At 35.4% G+C, this 20,982-nt stretch overlaps 1 protein-coding gene across 1 annotated transcript in view; it reads left to right on the forward strand.

Moving 5' to 3' along the window:
• The window catches only part of INTS2 (integrator complex subunit 2), a 52,636-nt gene that overhangs the window by 16,227 nt on the left and 15,427 nt on the right, over window positions 1-20,982 (forward strand). The window contains exons 10-18 of the mRNA XM_052658243.1: window positions 328-399; window positions 487-601; window positions 2,552-2,620; window positions 3,939-4,073; window positions 5,226-5,402; window positions 6,460-6,568; window positions 16,467-16,571; window positions 18,702-18,866; window positions 20,012-20,213. Of these exons, the coding sequence (XP_052514203.1) occupies window positions 328-399; window positions 487-601; window positions 2,552-2,620; window positions 3,939-4,073; window positions 5,226-5,402; window positions 6,460-6,568; window positions 16,467-16,571; window positions 18,702-18,866; window positions 20,012-20,213 (1,149 nt within the window). The remainder of the gene's footprint in view (window positions 1-327; window positions 400-486; window positions 602-2,551; window positions 2,621-3,938; window positions 4,074-5,225; window positions 5,403-6,459; window positions 6,569-16,466; window positions 16,572-18,701; window positions 18,867-20,011; window positions 20,214-20,982) is intronic.

The raw sequence follows: 20,982 nt of genomic DNA on the forward strand, positions 1-20,982 counted from the left end.
AGTATATACGTTCTTCTAATATTTTAATCCCAAGGAAACTTTGTTTTTCTAAGGAATGTGAGGAAGTTTATTCTCTCCAACCTGCAATAGTAGTAACTGAGACTTTGAGAGGGTTTGGCTATTCATATAAATGGAGAAAATTTATGTTTCTCTGTTCTTCTCTAGAACTACTACATATCTCAATGATAATTAATGGCCAATTCAACAAGCAATTAATTTGAGGAAAAAATAATTTGCACCAAAGATAATTCCAGAATGCTTTTTTATTCTTATGCTAGTATATCTGATTTAGACCAGTGACTTCTGATAGTTTTTCTATATTACCAGTACTCCTGAACAGGAGCAGCTGATGGTAGTGTGGCTAAGCTGGATGATCAAAGAAGAAGCTTACTTTGAAAGGTAAGATGACTTCATTTGTATCAGATAGCTGAGTAAGTTTGCTTATCCTTCCTTTGGAAATTCACATTTTCTTTTCTGTTTCAACAGTACTTCAGGCGTCTCTGCTTCTTTCGGAGAGATGTTATTATTGGTTGCTATGTACTTTCATAGCAACCAGCTCAGTGCTATCATTGACTTGGTCTGTTCCACTTTGGGAATGAAGGTAATTTCCTCTTATTTTCTTTCTAAAGAAGATGTTTCTAAGCTGGACATTTTCTTATAATGTTAAGTAAATAGGTTCTTTTCATTTTGAAGTAATTTTAGTTGTTTAATAGTTTGAAACTTTATCAGGAGCTCTCTAAAAAAACGTACATTATGTAAACATTATTTACAAGAATAATAGATGTTCTATGTAGAAAACTTAGAAAACACAGTGAAGAAGGGAAAGCTGTAATTCCCTGTTCAGAGATATCAAGTACTGTTAATAGTCTGGTATCTGTTCTTTCTTTAAATTGATACATATATATATATAGATATAGATAGATAGATAGATAGTGGTTTTAATGAACTTACCAATATACATGAGAACTTCCTCATATCAATAAATATTCTAATACAACATAATTTTCAGTGGCTGCATTGTAGTTATTGTGTGGGCTGATCGTGACATTTTTAATGGTTCCTTTATTTGCCATGTAGATTTTTCTAATTTCTGAATAATGCTTAGATGAATATCCTATATATGTAAATATACATACAGACATCCATACATGTATATTTTCAAACACTTTTTGGATTTCTTCCTTAGGATAAAGTTATAGAAAGCAGTACTAAGTAAAAGTATGGTGATGATAAGATATTTAATGAATATTGTCAGATTATTTTCCAGAAAGATTATACCAGTTTAACTGTTCTCATTAGTGAACGAGAGTGGATATTTTCCTAACTTCTCACCAGCACTGGGCATTACCATTCTTTTTAATCTTTGCAAATTTGATGAAAAATGGTCTTACTTATTTTGCATTTCTTTGATTACTAGTTATTATTATTTTTTATTGTTATAGTTTATATAGAGTTTTTTTGGTTACTTTTAAACAATTTATGTGTTTTAGTTGGTTTATTTCATTTATAAAAGGCTTATTGATGTCCCAGGTTTTCTATAGGGATTTTTATTGATTTATTTTTCCTTTTACTGATTCAGAAGTACTCTTTATATATAAATGATATGCTGTTATGCCTTGTATATCATATTTCATTGATTCAAGACACACACTTTACCATATATTGAAACTTGGCTTCATTTTATAGTTGATGCATAATGTTAGTATGATAGTGTTTGCCCTTCTTTATTTACTTGAAAAGCTACTATTGAATCAGTGGTGCATATTATAATCCTTATTATCTTAAAGATGGAGAAGTATAATATGTTGCAGATGATTTTTCCCAATCTTTTCTGCCATGTGAAAATTATTATTTTCTATGTGTGTAATATATTAAGTATTTCGTTTGTGCTTCTTATTTTGTTATTATGCTTAGAAGTGCTTTTCTTTCCTCAGTTTAATAGAAATGGTCACCTATATAGTCTTCTAGTGTTTTTGTGGCCTTGTGTTTTACATTTAAATCTTTAATACATTTGGAGTTAGTATGGGGTATGATGTCATATGCAAATCTTTATTTGTATTATCCAGAAAGAGAGCTATCCCACCTCCATTTATTAAATAATCCACTTCTTCCCACTGACTTAAAATGCAATAATAATATGTTTACTGAGTACTTAAAAATTTTTTTTATTTATTTGGCTGTACCATATCTTGTGGTATGCGAGATCTAGTTTCCTGATGAGAGATCGAACCTAGGCCCCTTGCATTGGGAGCTCAGAGTCTAGCCACTGGATCATAAGGGAAGTCCCATTAAGTACTTTCTTATTTGGTTCCTGAGGAAAAACACATTTTAGTGTTAGGTTTGAGAAGCTACTTCTGAAACAGAGTATTTGAACATTAATTTTATATATTAAGTCAAATTGTGCTTCATATATTTTATTTTCACCTGCTGTTGAAATCTTTTGGTTGCTTTATTTTGTATTTTTTTTTTTTTTTGTAGAAAAGAGCCTTTCTTTTCTTTGTTTTTTATTGGAATATAATCGCTTTACAGTGTTGTGTTTTGGTTGTTTTAGATTGTAATTAAGCCAAGCTCCTTGAGCAGGATGAAGACTGTCTTCACACAGGAAATTTTTACTGAGCAGGTACTTCTTTTAACTATTATCTTAGGTATTTCTTTAACTTTATTTATAACATTCCTTGTGAGAAAACTTGTATATGTTTCAGTTTAAGAGAATAATATAGTCTTTATGTTCCTTTTTAGTTTCCAGTGATGATTTATGTAATCTTTGAAACTTCTATAAAGAAATATCCTATTTCAAATTTGTTTTCAAAGCTATTTACTACATAGAAAAGCATGTGCTAAGTAAATTTGCTTATTTTGCAGACTTTGAGTAGATACCTAAGAATGTAGTCTTGGATACTGTTGACAGGGGTCTCACATGGGGTGAAAGTGTTAGGGGCTCAGTTGTGTCTGACTCTTTGCCAACCCATGCGCTGTAGCCTATCAGGCTTCTCTGCCCATGGAATTCTCCAGGCAAGAATATGAGAATGAGTAGCCATTCTCTTCTCCAGAGGAATCTTCCTGATCCAGGGATCAAACCTGATCTCCTTCACTGCAGGCAGATTCTTTACCATCTGAGCTACCAGGGAAGTTTACTGACAATTGGGATTGTTAGGAGAAAAATAACAGAGATCTGTTTAAACCTTTCAGCTGTAAGGTGCCATGTCTAACTAGGTTATAAGCTAGAGTCTAAATTCCTTATTCTTGTATTGATTTGTTCTTATTTGGTCTCAGCACTTTTGTCCGTGGGTAATCCTAATGATATTTTATTTTTTCAATGATGGAAACTATTTTTTTTTTCCTTTTTTTAAAAAAATTAAACTATAGATAATCTACAATATTATGTTAGTTTCAGATATACAACAAAGTGATTCGGTTATGCATATATATGTATATATTTGTATTCTTATTTATTTATTTTTTAATTGAAGGATAATTACAGAATTGTGTTGGTTTATGCCAAACATCAACATGAATCAGCCATGTGTATACTTATGCCCCCTCTCTCTTTTAAGATTCTTTTCTATTACAGTTTATTATAATATAGTAAATGTAGTTCTCTGCTATATGGTAAATCCTTGTTGTTTGTCTGTTTTATATATTATAGTCATTGAGCCCAGATTTTATGATTCCAAATTTTACATATTTTTTAACTTTAACCCTTGGCAATGTATCTGTGTTTAGAAGTAAATTTTTTAAAATTAGAGAACTTTACAAATTCCCAGATGTGTGATGCCACCTCATCACTCAAAATAATGAAATCATGTCATGATTGGTTTTTGTCGCTCCTGCCAAAGGACCACATTAGTGCTGACAGTGCACCTGGCTACATCTCCCTCTTTCAGAGTAATTTTGTATCTGGCTCTGTCACATGGATTGCTGTTATGTGTCCCTTTTAGGTTGTCACAGCTCATGCAGTTCGAGTCCCTGTCACCAGCAACCTGAGTGCCAACATTACTGGGTTTTTGCCTATTCATTGCATTTACCAGCTGCTGAGGAGTCGTTCCTTCACCAAACACAAAGTATCAATAAAAGTATGATCTTACATTTATTCTTCAAGCTAAAATCTGAGTTAATGCTTTTTTCCCAGTTCTATTTGAGTTTGTAGACCTTTATTGTGGATTTTGTATGTGAAATGTTTTTAGTTACTCGTCACTTATATAGTTATAGTAATTAGACTCTTAATTTCAGATTTTTAAAACAGTATAACTGTTCAGTTATTTACAAAATGTACAATAGTACTAATTCCTTTTAAATTCTCAATGATATTTAGCAATTTCATTAAACTTTAGTAAGAAACTGCCATTCTTTATACTCGGTTTTGTTTACCAAACTGAGAAGGTTGCTGGTTAGCCATGACCAGTATTTGTAATCCATTTGTCACACGGACTTCTAACATTAAGCTTGCACATATTTTGATGTGTTTTCAATTTGTTATATGGTTGGCTATAGCAAACAGGTCCTCTAAAGAAAAGGCTTAACCCACAGGAGGTTAAAACAGAAAAAAATTTGTTTGAACCCTTTCTAAGAGGCTATTTTATTTGTAAAGAACCCTGAACAATATATGCATTGCTATATCACATTTGATTGTCTTTGTTTTTATGATGTAGTGAAGTTATTTTCCGTCTTGATTGTATCTTCTGCTTTTTATATTTTTTGCAAGTGAAGTAGAGAAGAATTAAGAGTCCAAATGCACCCCCAGTGTTTTCTTGGCCTGTATTTGTGCAGATGGTTAATCTCCCATATGTGGTTGTCAAAGCCACCTTCTTAATCTGTCTGAGGCTTGTTGTGAGAAACTATTCCTCTCCCTAAATGCCTTTCTGCTGTTGGGTCTTTTACAGCAGCATATATGGTGCTCTAAACATAGATACAAAAAGGGACTTGACAGTGTTTTTCCCACTACTTAAAAACCATTAGATTAAAAACCCGAAGTCCAAACTCTAAACTCAAGCTGTCATTTTTAGGTTTATCTTCCATGGAACAATATTCTCAATTTTAGGAAAGAAAAACTGTTTCCATTTTTAAATCAAAGGCAATTATGAAATTGGATGATATTATTTAGCAACTGCTAAAAGTTAATAGTGAGTTTTACTTTTTCATAAATCATGTAAAATTGTATGTGCTTGTAAAATTTTGCTTGGTTTTTCTTATTGCCATAGTTTAGTGCCTGTCACCTTCTTTTCTAGGACTGGATTTATAGACAGCTCTGTGAAACCTCCATTCCACTCCATCCTCAATTACTTCCTCTGATTGATGTGTACATAAATTCCATACTTACTCCTGCATCTAAGTCTAATCCAGAAGCCACAAATCAGCCAGTTACAGAACAGGAGATACTCAATATTTTCCAAGGAGTCATTGGGGTAAAATAGTGTTGTTGTTGTTTTTTTTAAACATTTATTAATTCATTTTTCTTTTATTCTTTGCACTTACTCCACATTTTTTCCCAGATTATTAGAGGAGAACCACTTCTAGGTGGTTCTGAATTTCAAATGGTATTCAGTTTTTTTAGATCACTTATGAATATTAAAAGAATGGTATTCCATGTAGTTTGTTGATTAGACACTTTTTGAAGAATTCTTTCAAAAGCTCCATTTTAAAGTTTAAGAAGTCTCCTGGAGGTTGTGTGTTTAACAAAGGATTATGTGACATTTCAACACATTAAACCAGCTTCCTGAGAATTTAAGATATACCTAGATTATTTATGGAAAATTTGGAGTAAATCTTTTTTTCTCCAAATATACTTAAGTGTACAGTATCTTTATTTTTTAGGAATTATTTTTTTCATGGTAATTTCAGATAATACTTGAGATTCCTGTAAATGTTAACTTTTTTCAGAAGCAGCCCTATCTTAAAAACTATGAGGTCGCTCAGTCGTGTCTGACTCTTTGCGACCGCATGGACTGTAGCCTACAAGCCTCCTCCATTCATGGGATTTTTCAGGCAAGAGTGATGGAGTGGGTTGCCATTTCCTTTTCCAGGGGATCTTCCCGACCCAGGAATCGAAACCAGGTCTCCTGCATTGTAGGCAGACACTTTACAGTCTGAGCCACCAGGGAAGTTTAAAGACTGTTAAGCATGTTGCTTTTATCTCTCAAGCCATGTCAAATTTAACTTAAACTTCACATTGTCACTTTGAGTTTAATGTGAAGACAGCAACATTTCTCCCAATTTCTTTAAGCTTGGGAGTAGCAACACCGAATAATCTATTTTTACTATCTTTTTTACTATCCAAAAGTACTCATTGGAACTTCCGTGGTGGTCCAGTGGTTTAGACTCTGTGCTGCCAATGCAGGGGACAGGGTTCTCCTGGTTGGAGAACTAAGATCCCACATACTGCCCGTTGTGGCCAAAGGGGGGGAAAAAAAAGCACTCATGAAATTTAACAGTATTTTAAAGTGTTTATAATATTACCTCCAGGGTGACAACATCCGCCTTAATCAGCGTTTCAGTATCACAGCACAGCTCTTGGTGCTTTATTATATTCTGTCTTATGAAGAAGCTCTCCTAGCAAATGCCAAGACTTTAGGTAAGTTGTGCAGAGGCTAGTGTTTCTAGTGATAGTTCATCTTATTTGCTTATATTTTGTTACTTTCCAGGCTGCTATTGGAGAAAATAAGGTCAGATATTCCAACAAGCTCCAGCATCTTTCTGCAGTCTTTGCAATGTTAGCTTTTCATACTCTGGTGCATAAGTACATGCATGTGTGGACATATAATCACTCCTGAAGGCTCAGCGCTCCTTTTAGCAGGCTGAATTAATGATTAACTGAATTGTGTGTATTTTAACAATTTTAGTGACCTTATTGACTAAAGGTAAGTTAAGACATAAACCTGTTGGTACTGAAATAGATTTTTTTGCTTGATTTCAACCTTTTTCCTATTTTTCCTTCCATTAATATGAAGAGTAACAGTCTAATCAAAGCAGTAGGAAAAAAAATCAACAGAAGGGTTTCCTTTGCCATTAATGTTATCATTGAACTTAGGTACTTTGTATAATATCAGAAGGTCAGATTTAGTATAGATAATATTAGTATAAAGTAGTATGTTTTCCTCTGTGTGAAAAAGAAAATTCACCTGTATTTTGGCTTGCTAAATGTAAGACTGAAGGCAGACAGAGAAGGGGGTGGTAGAGGATGAGATGGTTAGAGAGCATCACCGTCTCAATGGACGTGAAATTGAGCAGACTCCGGGAGGTAGTAGAGAACAGAGGAGCCTGGTGTTCTGCAGTCCACGGAGTTGTGAAGAGTCAGACATGATTAGTGACTGAACAGCAACAACAGCAAATGTATGTAGTTCCATATTCAAAGCAAAAAGTGTCCTTAAAAAGTAATAGGCATGGTAAAGATGATCTTACTTGCAAAACAGAAACAGAAACACAGATGTCGAGAACAAACATACGGACACCAAGGGGGTAAAGAAGGGTGCTGGGAAGAACTGGGAGATTGGGATTGACATATTCACACTACTGACACTGTGTATAAGACAGATGACTGTGAGAACCTGCTGTACAGCACAGGGAACTCGACTCAGTGCTCTGTGGTGACCTAAATGGGAGAGAAATCCAGAAAAGAGGAGATACACGTGTACAAGCAGTTGATTCACTTTGAACAGTAGAAACTAACACGACATTGTAAGGCAACTATACTCCAAGAAAAATGAAATTAAAAAAATGTTGCAGGCATTGAGTATTATAATGCCGGGAGAATTCTTTTAAGGGATTGTATTTTGTCATGGCTGAGTGATTTTACTTTTCAAAAGCTATAAATTAAAGTTAGTTTTCAGTGTGTGGCTGATGAGTTTCTTTCATTTATATGGAGTATTGTGTTTTAAATATACTGTGAATTTCTCAGCAGCTTTTTTTTCCTGACTACATTTGTTAGGGATATACAGATGATATCCCACAACTATAATTATAGTCTTTGTCATTTGAGGGACAAGATGGGCTAATAATAAGCATTAAGTAATAGTCTCCCACTTTTATCCACATGTAATGAATTCTGTTAAGGCATATGACACTTGTGATTTAATAGATACTAGAGGAATGAGTTACAAGGAGGTATTCTGGGGAGAACTCAGACCATGGATACTGAAGTAGGGGACCAAGATACACTCTTAGTTTTTATTTAAATTAATGTCTAGCAAAAAAAATAATACGAGAAAGTACAGAGACTAGTATAGTCCACTTTCATGTATACACCATGCAGAATTAGCAAATCACTCAGAATTTTTAAGACTGGAAGAATCCTTAAAGATAATGACATGCTCAGTTCAACCCTGTGTTCAGGTGAAGCTGCTGTTCTTTATGCAATAGTCTGATGGATCTTAATTGGAAAGTTAAGAATTTCAGGTTTGGTGTACAATTTAGCCTGGATTGAGTCTTTGAAAGGAACTGGGAGATTGTAGAAAAATTATTAGGTTTTTCTTGGTCTTCCCTGGTGGCTCTGCAGTAAAGAATCTGCCTGCAATGCAGGAGAGGTAGGTTTGATCCCTGGGTCAGAAAGATTCCCCGGAGAAGGAAATGGCAACCCACTCCAGTATTCTTGCTTGAGAAATCCCATGGAAAGAAGAGCCTTGTGGGCTGTTAGTCCATGGCATTGCAAGAGTTGGACACAACTTAGCCACTGAACAACAAAATGATTAGGTTTTTCCAAGATTATAGAAAAGATGGTGGCTTGGACTGGTAGCAGTGTATATATATATTGAAGGTAGAGCTGAGAGGTTTTGCTGATGAATTCATTAGATTTGAGAGACAGGAGCCAAGGTTGATGTGGAGGCTTTTGGTCTGAGCTAGACAATGGCTATCTACTGAAATTAATGGCAGGTTTGTGGGCAGTCAGGAGCTGGTTTGGGACATACTAAGTTTGAGATGTCTGATGAAGTGGGGATGTTTTGAAAATAATTGTAAACGCTGGCCTGAAATTTAGATGAGATAAACCTGGACTGAAGCATTGAGATTCTTCAGCATATGTATGATATTTATAATCATGATATTAAGTAGGATAACCAAGGGAGAAGGTGTGGAAGGAGACTCAGGGGGCTGTGATGTTCTGCATGCCAAGAGAAGAATGTTTCAAAGAGGAGAGCGAGATCACTTGTGTCAAAGGATGGTGATTGATCAAGTAAGGTTAGGACTTAGGCTCAGCTAATGATCAGGTTTAGCTTGCTAGAGGTCCTTTGACCTTTAACCTTTACAGGACCTTACAGGTCCTTTATTTTTTTTATTTCCTCAGAATTAAAGCCTGATTTTAGTAAATTCAAAAGCAAATTAGAGGAGATAATACTAAACACAGTGAATACAGACAGTTCTTTTGAAAAGTTGTAAAGAGAAGGAGGGAAATGAATATGGTAATTGGAGAGGAAAATGAGGTCAAGAGAGGACTTTTTATTTTTTTTAAGGTGAAAGAGTTAAGAGAATATTGTATGCTGTTGGAAGTAATCTAGTAGAGGGAAGCTTTACGAGAGAATCCCTAGAGGGATGTCCTTGATAGGTGAGAGGAAACCGGGTGTGGAAGATAGACGGAGGGATTGAGCTTTCCTTGGAGAATTTTTTCCCATAGTTTAAGAAAATTTTTTTTTCTAGCCCAATTTCTTAGTCCAAAGGAATAAGTTAACTGCAGAATATGTCATAATATGAGAGAAGTTTTCTCTTCCACAGCCAAAAATGATGAGTATTCTGCCTCAAATTTATTCCTACTTATAAAGTTGTGTTGTTTCAGTACCTTGCTAACTGGTCTGTGTTTTTGGGCTTTATAATAAACATCATTAGCAGGCACCAAGTAGCTGTTGAAGCTCAAATACAGAATTCCAACATCTGAGATAGAGCCGAGTATTAGAATATCATAGTCATTAAAAAAAAAGTGTTTTATACATACATATTTTTTCACATATGCATATTTTTGATTTGTTTAAAAATATTTGTAATACAAGTGCATATATTGTGTGTTTAGTCACTCAGTCATGTCCGACTCGTTGCAACCCTGTAGACTGTAGCCCACCAGGCTCCTCTATCCATGGGATTCTCCAGGCAAGGATACTGGAGTGGGTAGTTGTTCCCTTCTCCCAGGGATCTTCCCAACCCAGGGATCAAACCTGGGTCTTCTGCATTGCAGTTAAATACTGTATTGATCTAAAAGAACATGTGTAAGAAATAGCATAATAAATCCCTTGTACTATCCCTTTATTAATACCCCATTAAAATATGAGCATTGCTGTTGTATTTTCAGCTTTTATACTTAAAAAATGTTTCCTGTTTATTATATCTGAAAATTTTATTACTAGGTAAAAGTTTATTTTTGTGTACTTTAGCAAAATTTTGATTTTATATTGGAGTATAGTTGATTAAACTAAAGGGCTTGCCTGATGGTTCAGATGGTAAAGAATCTGCCTGCAATGCAGGAGACACGGGTTTAATCCCTGGGTTGAGAGGCTCCCCTGGAGAAGGGAATGGCTGCCCACACCAGTATTCTTGCCTGGAGAATCCCATGGACTGATTAGCCCAATGGGCTACAGTCCATGGGGTCACAAAGACTTGAATGTGACTGAGAGGCTAACATTTTCACTTTCTGTTCATAGTTGATTAAAAATGAGGTGCTAGTTTCAGGTGTACGGCCGAGGGATTCAGTTATAAGCTTACAGGTATTACAGAACATTGAGCTGAGTTCCGTGTGCTATACTTAGGTCCTTGCTGGTTATTTATTTTAAATATTTATTGAGCATTTTAAATACAGAAGTTATATTTACATATTTTTGCGTTAAAAACAGTACTAATGAATACTGAACATGTTTTATCAGCTGTACCTGTTTATCTGCTTCTACGGCAGCCAATGGGATGCTAAACACAGTCTCACACTTAAGTAGCTTACTTGCTTAACTCTGTCCCTTAACATCATTTATTTTGTTTTTTAAAAATATTTATTTATTTTATTTTTGGCTGTGCTGGGTCTTCATTGCTGCACGCCAGCTTTCTCTAGCTCTGGCAAGCAGGGACTGCTCTTTGTTACAGTCCATGGAATTCTCCAGGCAAGAATAATGGAATGGGTAGTCTTTCCCTTCTCCAGGGGATCTTCCCAACCCAGGAATCAAACTGGGCTCTCCTACATTGCAGGCAGATTCTTTACCAACTGAGCTATCAGGGAAGCCTATTTAAAGTATAAGAAAATGAAAGTGAAAGTGAAGTCGCTCAGTCGTGTCTGACTCTTTGCGACCCCGTGAACTGTAGCCTACCAGGCTTCTCCGTCCTTGGGATGCTCCAGACAAGACTACTGGAGTGGGTTGCCATTTCCTTCTCCAGGGGAACTTCCCGACCCAGCGATTGAACCCAGGTCTCCCGCGTTGCAGGCAGACGCTTTAACCTCTGAGCCACCAGGGAAGCCCTATTTAAAGTATATTTGCTTTATTTTTGGCTGTGCTGGGTCTTCATTGCTGCACACCCACTGTCTCTAGCTTGGAAAGCAGGGACTGCTCCTTGTTGGGGTGCATGGGCTTCCCATTGTGGCGGCTTCTCATGCGGTGGGGCGCAGTCTCTCAGGCCTGTGGGCTCAGTTGTTGTGGCTCCCGGGCTCTAGAGCACAGGCTTGATAGGTTGCGGTGCACGGGCTTAGTTGCTCCGGGGCATGTGGGATCTTCCTGGATCAGGGATTGAACCCATGCCTCCTGCATTGTCAGGTGGATTCTTTACCACTCAGCCACCAGGGAAGCCCCTTATCTTCATTTAAAAACAAGCTCTGGCTGCTTTTTCTGCTTCTGTCCTGTTTGATATGAAATTTCCTTCTTTGTCATCAGCAGAACAAGACCTATCCTGTGATACTTGGGAAACTGTAATGTTCAGTGGCTCTAAATTCCTGCACTTGAAGTTTTTCTTTGCACTTGATAGTTAATTATTGTCTTCCCAGAAGAAAGTTAACTCCACCTACCTCTTTCAAAATGTAGAAACCTTTAAGCAGACACTGACAGATGTTATTTCTTGGCAGCTTGAAGTTTCAGTAAAATCGAGTTTGACCAAAAAAGGTTCTAACAGTCATATGATCGTCCTGTGGAGTAAAAGTATAAGAATTGTAAACTTATTTCATTATTTACCTAATTGCTTACCTATCGTACTTAATGCAAAAGAACTGCTTTTTAAAATAAAAATATTTATTAAAAGAGTGTTTTACTGAAGAAAATTGACAAAGTGAGAAAAGTACAAAGACCAGAGTATAAGCCACCCATAATTCTACTGCCCAGAGATAATCACCACAGAATTTTACTAGGAAAAAAAACCCTTCAGCTTTGCACGTGTGATAACCTTCATAAAGTTTGGAATCATAAGTTTTTAATCTACCTTTTTTACTTAAGACTACACTTTAAGCATTTGGCCTATTATAGTACATTTTTTGAAACATGATTTTTAATAGCTGTATAATATTTCTTCATTAATGTGTACCATTACTGAAAAAATACCTTCTTATTGGAGATTGTTTCTACATTTTGCCATTATAGAGACTGGCATAATGAATATTCTTAGAGCTCACTCTGTATGCAGATACAATTATTTATTTCTTTAGGACAGAACTACTAAACCAAAGATTTTTGAATTCCAGTATTTAAAAAATGAGTCGTCATACTGTTTTCCAGATAGTTTTCACCATGATAGACATTTTGTAGAAGACATGTGTATGCATTTGTGTACGATGTGGGTACCAATTTTTTTGCATTCACAATGATAGCAGTTGGGTGTTATCATTTGTTTATGGTGTATTTTGATTATAGAATTCTGTGGAGAGGAGACTCTCTGAAAGTAAGGTACTAACATTATATGACTAATCACTTACATTTTCTTTTAGGACATTATTTCATTTTTAAAATTTACACATGCCTTTAATTAATTTATGTATGCCCACCTCCCAGCAGTAAAAGCCCTGAGTCCTAACTACTGGACCACCAGGGAATTCCCTGAAATATTTTTTTCTTTTAAAATTATTAAAATGTAAGATTCATGAAGTTATCAAGTATGGGATACAGACTGGCTTCCCAGGTGGCCCAGTGGTAAAGAATCTGCCTGCCCATACAGGAGACACAAGAGACGTGGCTTCAGTCTTTGGGTGGGAAAGATCCCCTGGGGAGAGGGCATGGCAACCCTCTCCAGTACTCCTGCCTGGAGAATCCCATGGACAGACAAGCCTGGCAGGCTACAATCCGTGGGGTCGCAAAGAGTCGGGCACGACTGAGCACACATACGTGGATACAGCTTCAATTAACATTTTTTTTCATTTTATGCATTTATTTATTTATATTTGGTTGTGCTGAGTCTTCCTTGCTGCATGGGCTTTTCTCTTGTTGTGACGAGCAGGGGCTACTCTGTAGTTGCAGTGTGAGGGTTTCTCCCTGTTACGGCTCCTCTTATTGTGGAGCATGGGGCTCCAGGGGACTTGGGTTCAGTAGTGTGCACAGGCCTAGTTGCTCCGTGGTGTGTGTGATCTTCCTGGATCGGGGATCAAACCCTTGTCTTCTGTACTGACAGGTAGATTCTTTACCCTTGAGCCACCAGGGAAGCCCCTAGTTGTTGTTATTGTTGTTTTTAAATAATTGGTTATTTGTCAACGTCACAAAGCGAATAACCTACCATTTTCCTATTAATTTGGAAAGTTGCTCTGATGTATATTGAAGTTTTATTACAAACCTATGTCTGATTTTTTTTTTTTCTGTTAGGCATTTCCAGTCCCTTTCACAATTATTGTTCTTGTTCAATATTTTTGTCCATTTTCACATATATAATCTTGCACATGAACTCTTAAGATTTTGTCAAATTCCATAGAAGAAAATTATATTTTGATTTTGGTTAGAATTATGTTATGCTAGAAATTAATTTAGAGAGAATTTACATCTTTATAATAAAAGTCTTTCCAGCTAGGAATATGAAATAATTTTTTTAAAGACTTATTTTGGGTCAGCTGTGCAGCTTGCAAGATCATAGTTCCCTAACCCGGAATCAAACCCATCTTCCCAGCAGTAAAAGCCCTGAGTCCTAACCACTGGACTGCCAGGGAATTCCCTGAAATAACTTTTCCTTTAAATTATTAAAATGTAAGATTCATGAAGGCCAATTTTTATCTTTTTTTGCTATTGTGTCATTGAGTCAGACAGGACTGAGTGACTTTCACTTACTCATTTAGAATATTACTTGATACAGAGTAATCACTTAATACATGTTTTAAATGTGTGAATTTATTCAAATTATTTTTTTTATGTCAATTAAACTTTGTATAGACTTTGTATAATTTTTTCTTAAGTTATTGCTAGTTACAAGGAAGGTATAGATGTTTACTTTGGGTTAGTCAGGCTCTGAATTCTTAGAGTACCATTTAAAAAAAACTTATCAAGGGAATACTTTTTCAGCAGTTATTGAGATAATTTGGTCTATTTATATAATTTGTTGTATAATTGATATCTATATTTCTGGAGTGGGCCCTACTTGCTCTGGGTATATTATTCTTTTAGCATGGTGCTAGATTTGATTTTTCTTTTTTTTTTTAATATGATTTTTTTCCATTTGTGTTTAAGCAAGTGAAATAGGCCTTTTTTCTCTTCACTTCTTTTTATCCTGGCTTTGGTTTACACTAATTTCATAAGTGAATTCATTTTCCATAGGAATGTTTTAAGGATTAAAATGTTAACAAAAGCTAAGGGCAATGTAACTTTTGTTTCTGATTGTTACTGGTCTATAGAAATGCAAGAGATTTTTGTGTATTTAATTTTATATCTTGCAACCCTACTGAATTTATTAGTTTTCACAGTATTTTTTCCTTTTTTCTTTTCTTTTCTTAATTCTTGTTACCTTGAGGGAACTTTGATGTCCAGAAAAGCTTCCTCAGCCACTCTTTTACCAGCCAACTCTACTTCATTCTTTAGGAGATTATTTGGAGAAGGAAATGGCAACCCAGTCTGGTACTCTTGCTTGGAAAATCCCATGGACAGAGGAGCCTGGTAGGCTACAGTCCATGGGGTCGCACAGAGTCGGACACGACTGAGCACCTTCGCTTTCTTTCATTTTGGTTGAGGCACAAAGCCATACACCGTAAGGTGTTCCTTGAATGTTGGCCCCTCATCTTACTATGGAAGCCCCAAGTATTCTTTCACCTCAGCATTTGCATGAGAGTCATTTACACATTTATGGGCTGAAATATTTGTCATTTTTTACCACTTTTTTTTTTTTTTAGTTCTAACAGTTTTTTGATAGACTCTTGAAGATTTTCTATATAATGCCATATCTACAAATAGTGGCAGTTTTACTTCTTCCTTTCCAGTTTGGATAGTGTTGAAACCAGAATTTGATTGTACTGGAAGCTGTTTTCTTAAACCGTGTTTTGAGATACATTCTTACCCAGTTCATAAAAGATTGGTGTGGAAAACTGGGATGCTAATTCACTGACTTGCAAGGGGTATCATGTCTAATCAAGAGGTGTATTGTATATTTAGACAATGATTCTCAACCTTTATTGCACTCATATACTTCTTAACGTCAATCAATAAAAATTTATTGAGCTTTACATTATGTGGTTTGTATTTGGAAAAGAATAAGTATATTAGATATAGTTTTTTAAACTATGGACAGCCTGGTTGAGATGCTCATAAGTTCTGTTGTACATGCAAAGCAGCTTGGAATAAGATAAGGGTGTCAGGCACATAGCATATGGTGGAGATGAGACAGACAGTGTTGATTGGCAAGGACCTTTACCCTGGGGATCTGGAAATCCATGAATCCAGATATTTGAGCATGGATCCAGAGACACATGATCTGGCCAAATCTGAATTTAAATAAGAAGACTGTGGCACCAGTGTGAAGGATGGTTCAAAAAGAAAAGGAATTGGAGTCTGGAAAATTGAAAATTGAACCATAATAGTTATTTAAATAAATGATGAGTAGGTATTGAATTAGGATAGCAGAAAAAGAATAGAAGTTAAGGTGGATTTGCTTTAAGAAAAAAAAGATGGACTTGTTAGTTGAAGGTAGAAGTTATAAGAGAAGAAAGTCATTCCTATAGAGTCAGTCACCACTAACAGCTAATATGATTAAGGCTGTTGGCATCATGAAGCTTGAAGCCATGTGGTCATGACTGCATTTGTTTTCCTAATTAGGTTTGGGGGAGTTTCTCTTCTATTTGTTTAAGAGTAGGGCGCTTCTGCAGGTGGCTTCTCTCACTCATGATTTTCCTTCCCGCTGGTTTCAGTTTCAGGGCATTTTCCAGATCTTGCCCTGAACTATGTATGTTCTTGTTCGTCATATGTATTCACTGCTTTGGTAGTGACTCTCCATCTTTTATAAGCTATATTCACATATTAAGTGAACTAAGAGTAATTTAACATTGTGTTTGTTCCCATTTGTGTTGAAGGTTAAGATTTATGTTGTTTCTGACATTATATCTTAAATTTTTTATTTTTGACTGACAGCTGCCATGCAAAGAAAACCCAAATCATATTCATCTTCTTTAATGGATCAGATTCCTATCAAATTCCTTATTCGACAGGCTCAAGGACTTCAGCAGGAGTTGGGAGGTATTTGTCTTGTTTGCTTTTTACTGGTAATGTTTATTGGTAAAAAATACCTACTTTTTTTAAAATTTAATTTTTATTTTTTTTTAGCACCAAAACATTTTGTATTGGGGTATAGCCAGTTAACAATGTGATATTTTCATTTGAACAGTGAAGGGACTCAGCCATACATACACATGTGTCCTTTCTCCCCTGAATGCCCCTCCCATCCAGGCTGGCATATAACATTGAGCAGAGTTCCATGTGTTATACAATAGGTAAAAAATACCTACTGTATGTAAGATTATAAAGTGTAATAGGTGCTCAAAGCTAAACATTCAATTTAAGAGTGAATTTCTCTTTATTTTCCTCGGTATCTTACTCCCTGAAAACTATTTCCCACCCCGAGGCCCTCACTATTTCCTTTTGGTATGCAGTTTCACATATTCTTTTCTACAGGTTGAACCATATGAGATTACAAGTATTCAACTATTTTTGACCGCTGAAAATGCAGTTTCATGTGGTTGAAGCTAATAGAAACACACACAAGTAAAAAAATCTTTTTTAAGCTCTAAATGGTATCCTACTGTATTTCTTCTGAGACTTGCTTTCTTCTGTTGGAGTCTTGGAGAGCTTATCATGTCGCTACATGTAGATCCACATTATTGGTTTAATTGCTACATAACATGCCATGGCATGACATTACTATCATACTTTTACTGTAAAACTGTCAAATAGAAATATAGTAATATTTTTTGAAATTCAATCTTTTTCCTAATATAACAGCTTTTTATAATGTTTGAATGTATGGATTTTTTTTTTCTCTTTGATTTGTTTCTTTGAAGCTCAGATTTTCTTTTTCTGTCTTTATTATGGTTGATTTCAAGGGTGAACATGAACTTTCTTTGGTCTTCTTTAGCCAGATGTCTGCATTTATTTATATCTTTGCATAATCTCTTTTCAGAGAAGTGATGTTATATTTTGCAGCATTTGGTAACTAATGTTGCAACTAATAAAGGGATTATGTAATATAGACTAATTTGTACTATTATAAGCAGTCATTTTTGTGATCGTCCTGACTATACATATATTTGTGCATTTAAACTTTAAAATAATACCACAGTGTCTTTTTCACAGGAACATTTATTTTAAGCAGTTTCTGTGGGAAAGGCAGTAGATATTTATCCCTTTTGGGACTAAGCAATGGTTTGATTTGATCTAAGTTGCATACTAAGTGGGTGATCAAATCTCAAGTACTTTTATTACTGCTGATAACTCTTATTGCTGGCTCTCGCAACTAGATGATGATGATAATTGTATAGTAGCAACATTTATTAGGTAAATAACATAGTACTTCATCTGTCTAAATAGACATTATCATCATTTGTTTTTCATTGCTGATGTTATACAATAATAATAATGAGTAGTCAAGCTATGGTATAAGCAAGTTTAGAAAGGTCCCAATGCTTCTGAGCTTCCTAACCCTTCTTAAAAGAAAACAATTGCACCCTCTTGTGGGTGTCATCAGTACTGCTTGGGTTGGCTTACACAGCTGCATGACTTCAGGAACATTAATATAAATATCTTTCTGCCTATTTCCTTACAGTAGAACAGAGACAATGCTGCTTACCTTGTAGGAATGTTAGGGTGAAATGAGAAAATGTACATAAAGTGCACATTTAGGCACTCAAGTTGGGCAACTTTAATTTTACCCATGTATAGCAATGATTCTCTACTGTGTTGGAGGAGAGGATGTGTTCTCTTGTAGAAGTCTATAAGAATTTCTGAGTGAGGCCTTTTTCAAACCATATGTCATCTTTCCCAAATGAACCTTTTTTTCCCTTCTCTTTTTTTCCTCCTTACTCAACTCTTGAGCTACTGCTACTTTTTTGCTGGAATAGGATGGAAGAGAGCTTGAGAACTTTTGATGAAAGTAGTGGTTTCCAGCTTCCTGTGTATCAGTTCAAATGGGGATCTTGATTTAAGCAAAGTCCCTGACTGAAGTACTGAATAGGAGTTCTCAAACTGTAGCGTGCATGCGTAAGAAGTGCGGATTCCTTTAGCTGGTAGAAAACGAAAGGGAAAGGGGAAAGAGGAAAGACGTTTTGGTGTTTAAGAATGAAGAATCCAGTTGACGTCTTGTACATTTTCAAGGGTTGCATTCTGCTTTACTTCGTCTCCTTGCAACCAATTACCCACATTTATGCATCGTGGATGATTGGATCTGTGAAGAGGAAATCACAGGGACGGATGCCCTGTTAAGGAGAATGCTTCTGACTAATAATGCCAAAAACCACTCTCCTAAACAACTTCAAGAAGGTATAGTAAACTGATCACTCCTTTTACCCCTTTAGTAGTACAAAGAGGTGTTAGCCCCATTGAAATCTTAGAATCATGCAGAATTTTCCTGGAGATAGAGCAGTGTTTTGGTGACTATATAAAGTAATTCTCTTTGAGTGTAAGGATTTTTAACCCTTTTTTTTTTTTTTTTTCTGACATGCTTGCATCTGTTTCCTCATAGGGTCTACATTACATCAATAAACAGGTCATACGGTTTAGGAAGGTCTTAAAACCAGTCAGAAATAAGTGCCATCATGTTGATGTATGACAGAAATCAAACCAGTATTGCAAAACAATCATCAGTCAATTAAAAATGAATAAATATATATAAAAAAAGAAGTGCCACAGAATAGAAAACAATGTTATTTGCTGTTATTGGATAATGTTCTAGGTTAGCACTGTCACATAGAAATAGGATGTGAGCTACACATATAATTTTAAACTTTCTATATAATTTGCCACATTCAAAGAGTTAAAAAGGCGAAATTAATTTAAATAATTATTTTATATAACCCAGTATATCTAATGTATTATCATTTCATCATGTAATCAATATAAAAACTGTTAGATATTTTACTGGTTTTCCATACTAAATCTGTGTGTTTAAACTTACAGCACATCTCAGTTTATACTAGCCACGTTTCAAATGCTCAGTAGCCAAAAGTGCTTAGTAACTATTCTATTGAAGGATTACAGTTCTAGATATTTTTTATTAACAGCTGCTTACAGCCCATAAAGGGCTACTTGAAGGAAGGTGTCAAGAAATTTGAATTTTTCAAATGAATGTTAATACCAGAAGCAATACTTGGGTATATTTTCGTGGTCAGCCAATTTTTAAAATCAGTGCAAATCATTGTCTTTCTGTCACTGTCACTACTGTGATTTTAAGGATGAGATTTTTTGTTGTTGTTGTTCTTTATGAAATAACTGCACTTTAACATGAATTTTTCTTAAGGGCCTAATTTTAAGTGTGCCCACAACTATGGCTAGGATTGAAAGTTTTACTTTCTTTAAAGCAATATTGTTTTCTTGATTTGTTTGGCCTATAGTGTGATAGAACAACATTTGCTTTCCATTTGGTAAGCTGTGTAGTACTTAGATTGTGACGGCAGTTTTCCTTTTAGCATTTTCAGCTGTCCCAGTAAGTCACACACAAGTGATGCAGATTCTAGAACACTTGACTCTACTCTCTGCCAGTGAACTTATACCATATGCAGAAGTATTAACATCCAATATGAACCAGCTGTTGAATTCAGGGGTTCCACGGCGAGTTCTTCAAACAGTCAATAAACTCTGGATGGTTCTGAATACTGTGATGCCTCGGAGGTAATTTCAATGCCCTGTTACATGTAATAGATAAGTGTATAGCAGTGATTGTATACAATAACCTAAGCTGAAATGTTGAAAAAAATTGTTAAAAAAAACTTTTTGACAATATAAATCCTTTCTGAAGACTACTGATTAAAGGGCTGTTATATCTTTTAAGGAAAATAATACATTTTATCTGAACACAGAAACTTTCAAGTATTTCCAACCTGAGAAAGTTCTTTGAAAGGGAGTTGTAGTCATTTGTGCCATATGTGATGTAGATTCCCATTGTGTCTTGCATCATTGCAGGGGTTCCAGAGTTTGCTGTACATTGAAATCTCCCAGAGAGCTTTCTACACTCCTGATCCCCAAGTTGTATGCCATGCTAATTAAATCAGAGTGGGATGCTGGATTCATTATTTTGTCTTTAGCCACATAGGTCTCTGGTGGTCCATAGACTGCATCAGAAACACTTGGTCAGGTCTAAAAAAACATATTGGGCTGGATTTGCCTGAGATTTTGATTCAGTAGGTCTGAGAATATCTATACATTTTAATTTTGATTTTTACTTATACCAAATTAATAACTGCACATAAGTTAAATAGTATATGAGATCTGTCCCTACCTTCTCACTTTAGACTATTGCTCCTCAGAGACACCTGTTCTCAGCTCTTTTATCTTTTAATTCTGACATTTATATCCCACCATATCTTAGTCATATGCTTATAATTGCCATGATTATCTGACGTTCCAATTTAGAAATTATCTTTTGGCTTCCTACTGTATA

Source organism: Budorcas taxicolor, chromosome 19 (genome assembly GCF_023091745.1).
Source record: "Budorcas taxicolor isolate Tak-1 chromosome 19, Takin1.1, whole genome shotgun sequence".
NCBI classification, from domain to species: domain Eukaryota; kingdom Metazoa; phylum Chordata; class Mammalia; order Artiodactyla; family Bovidae; genus Budorcas; species Budorcas taxicolor.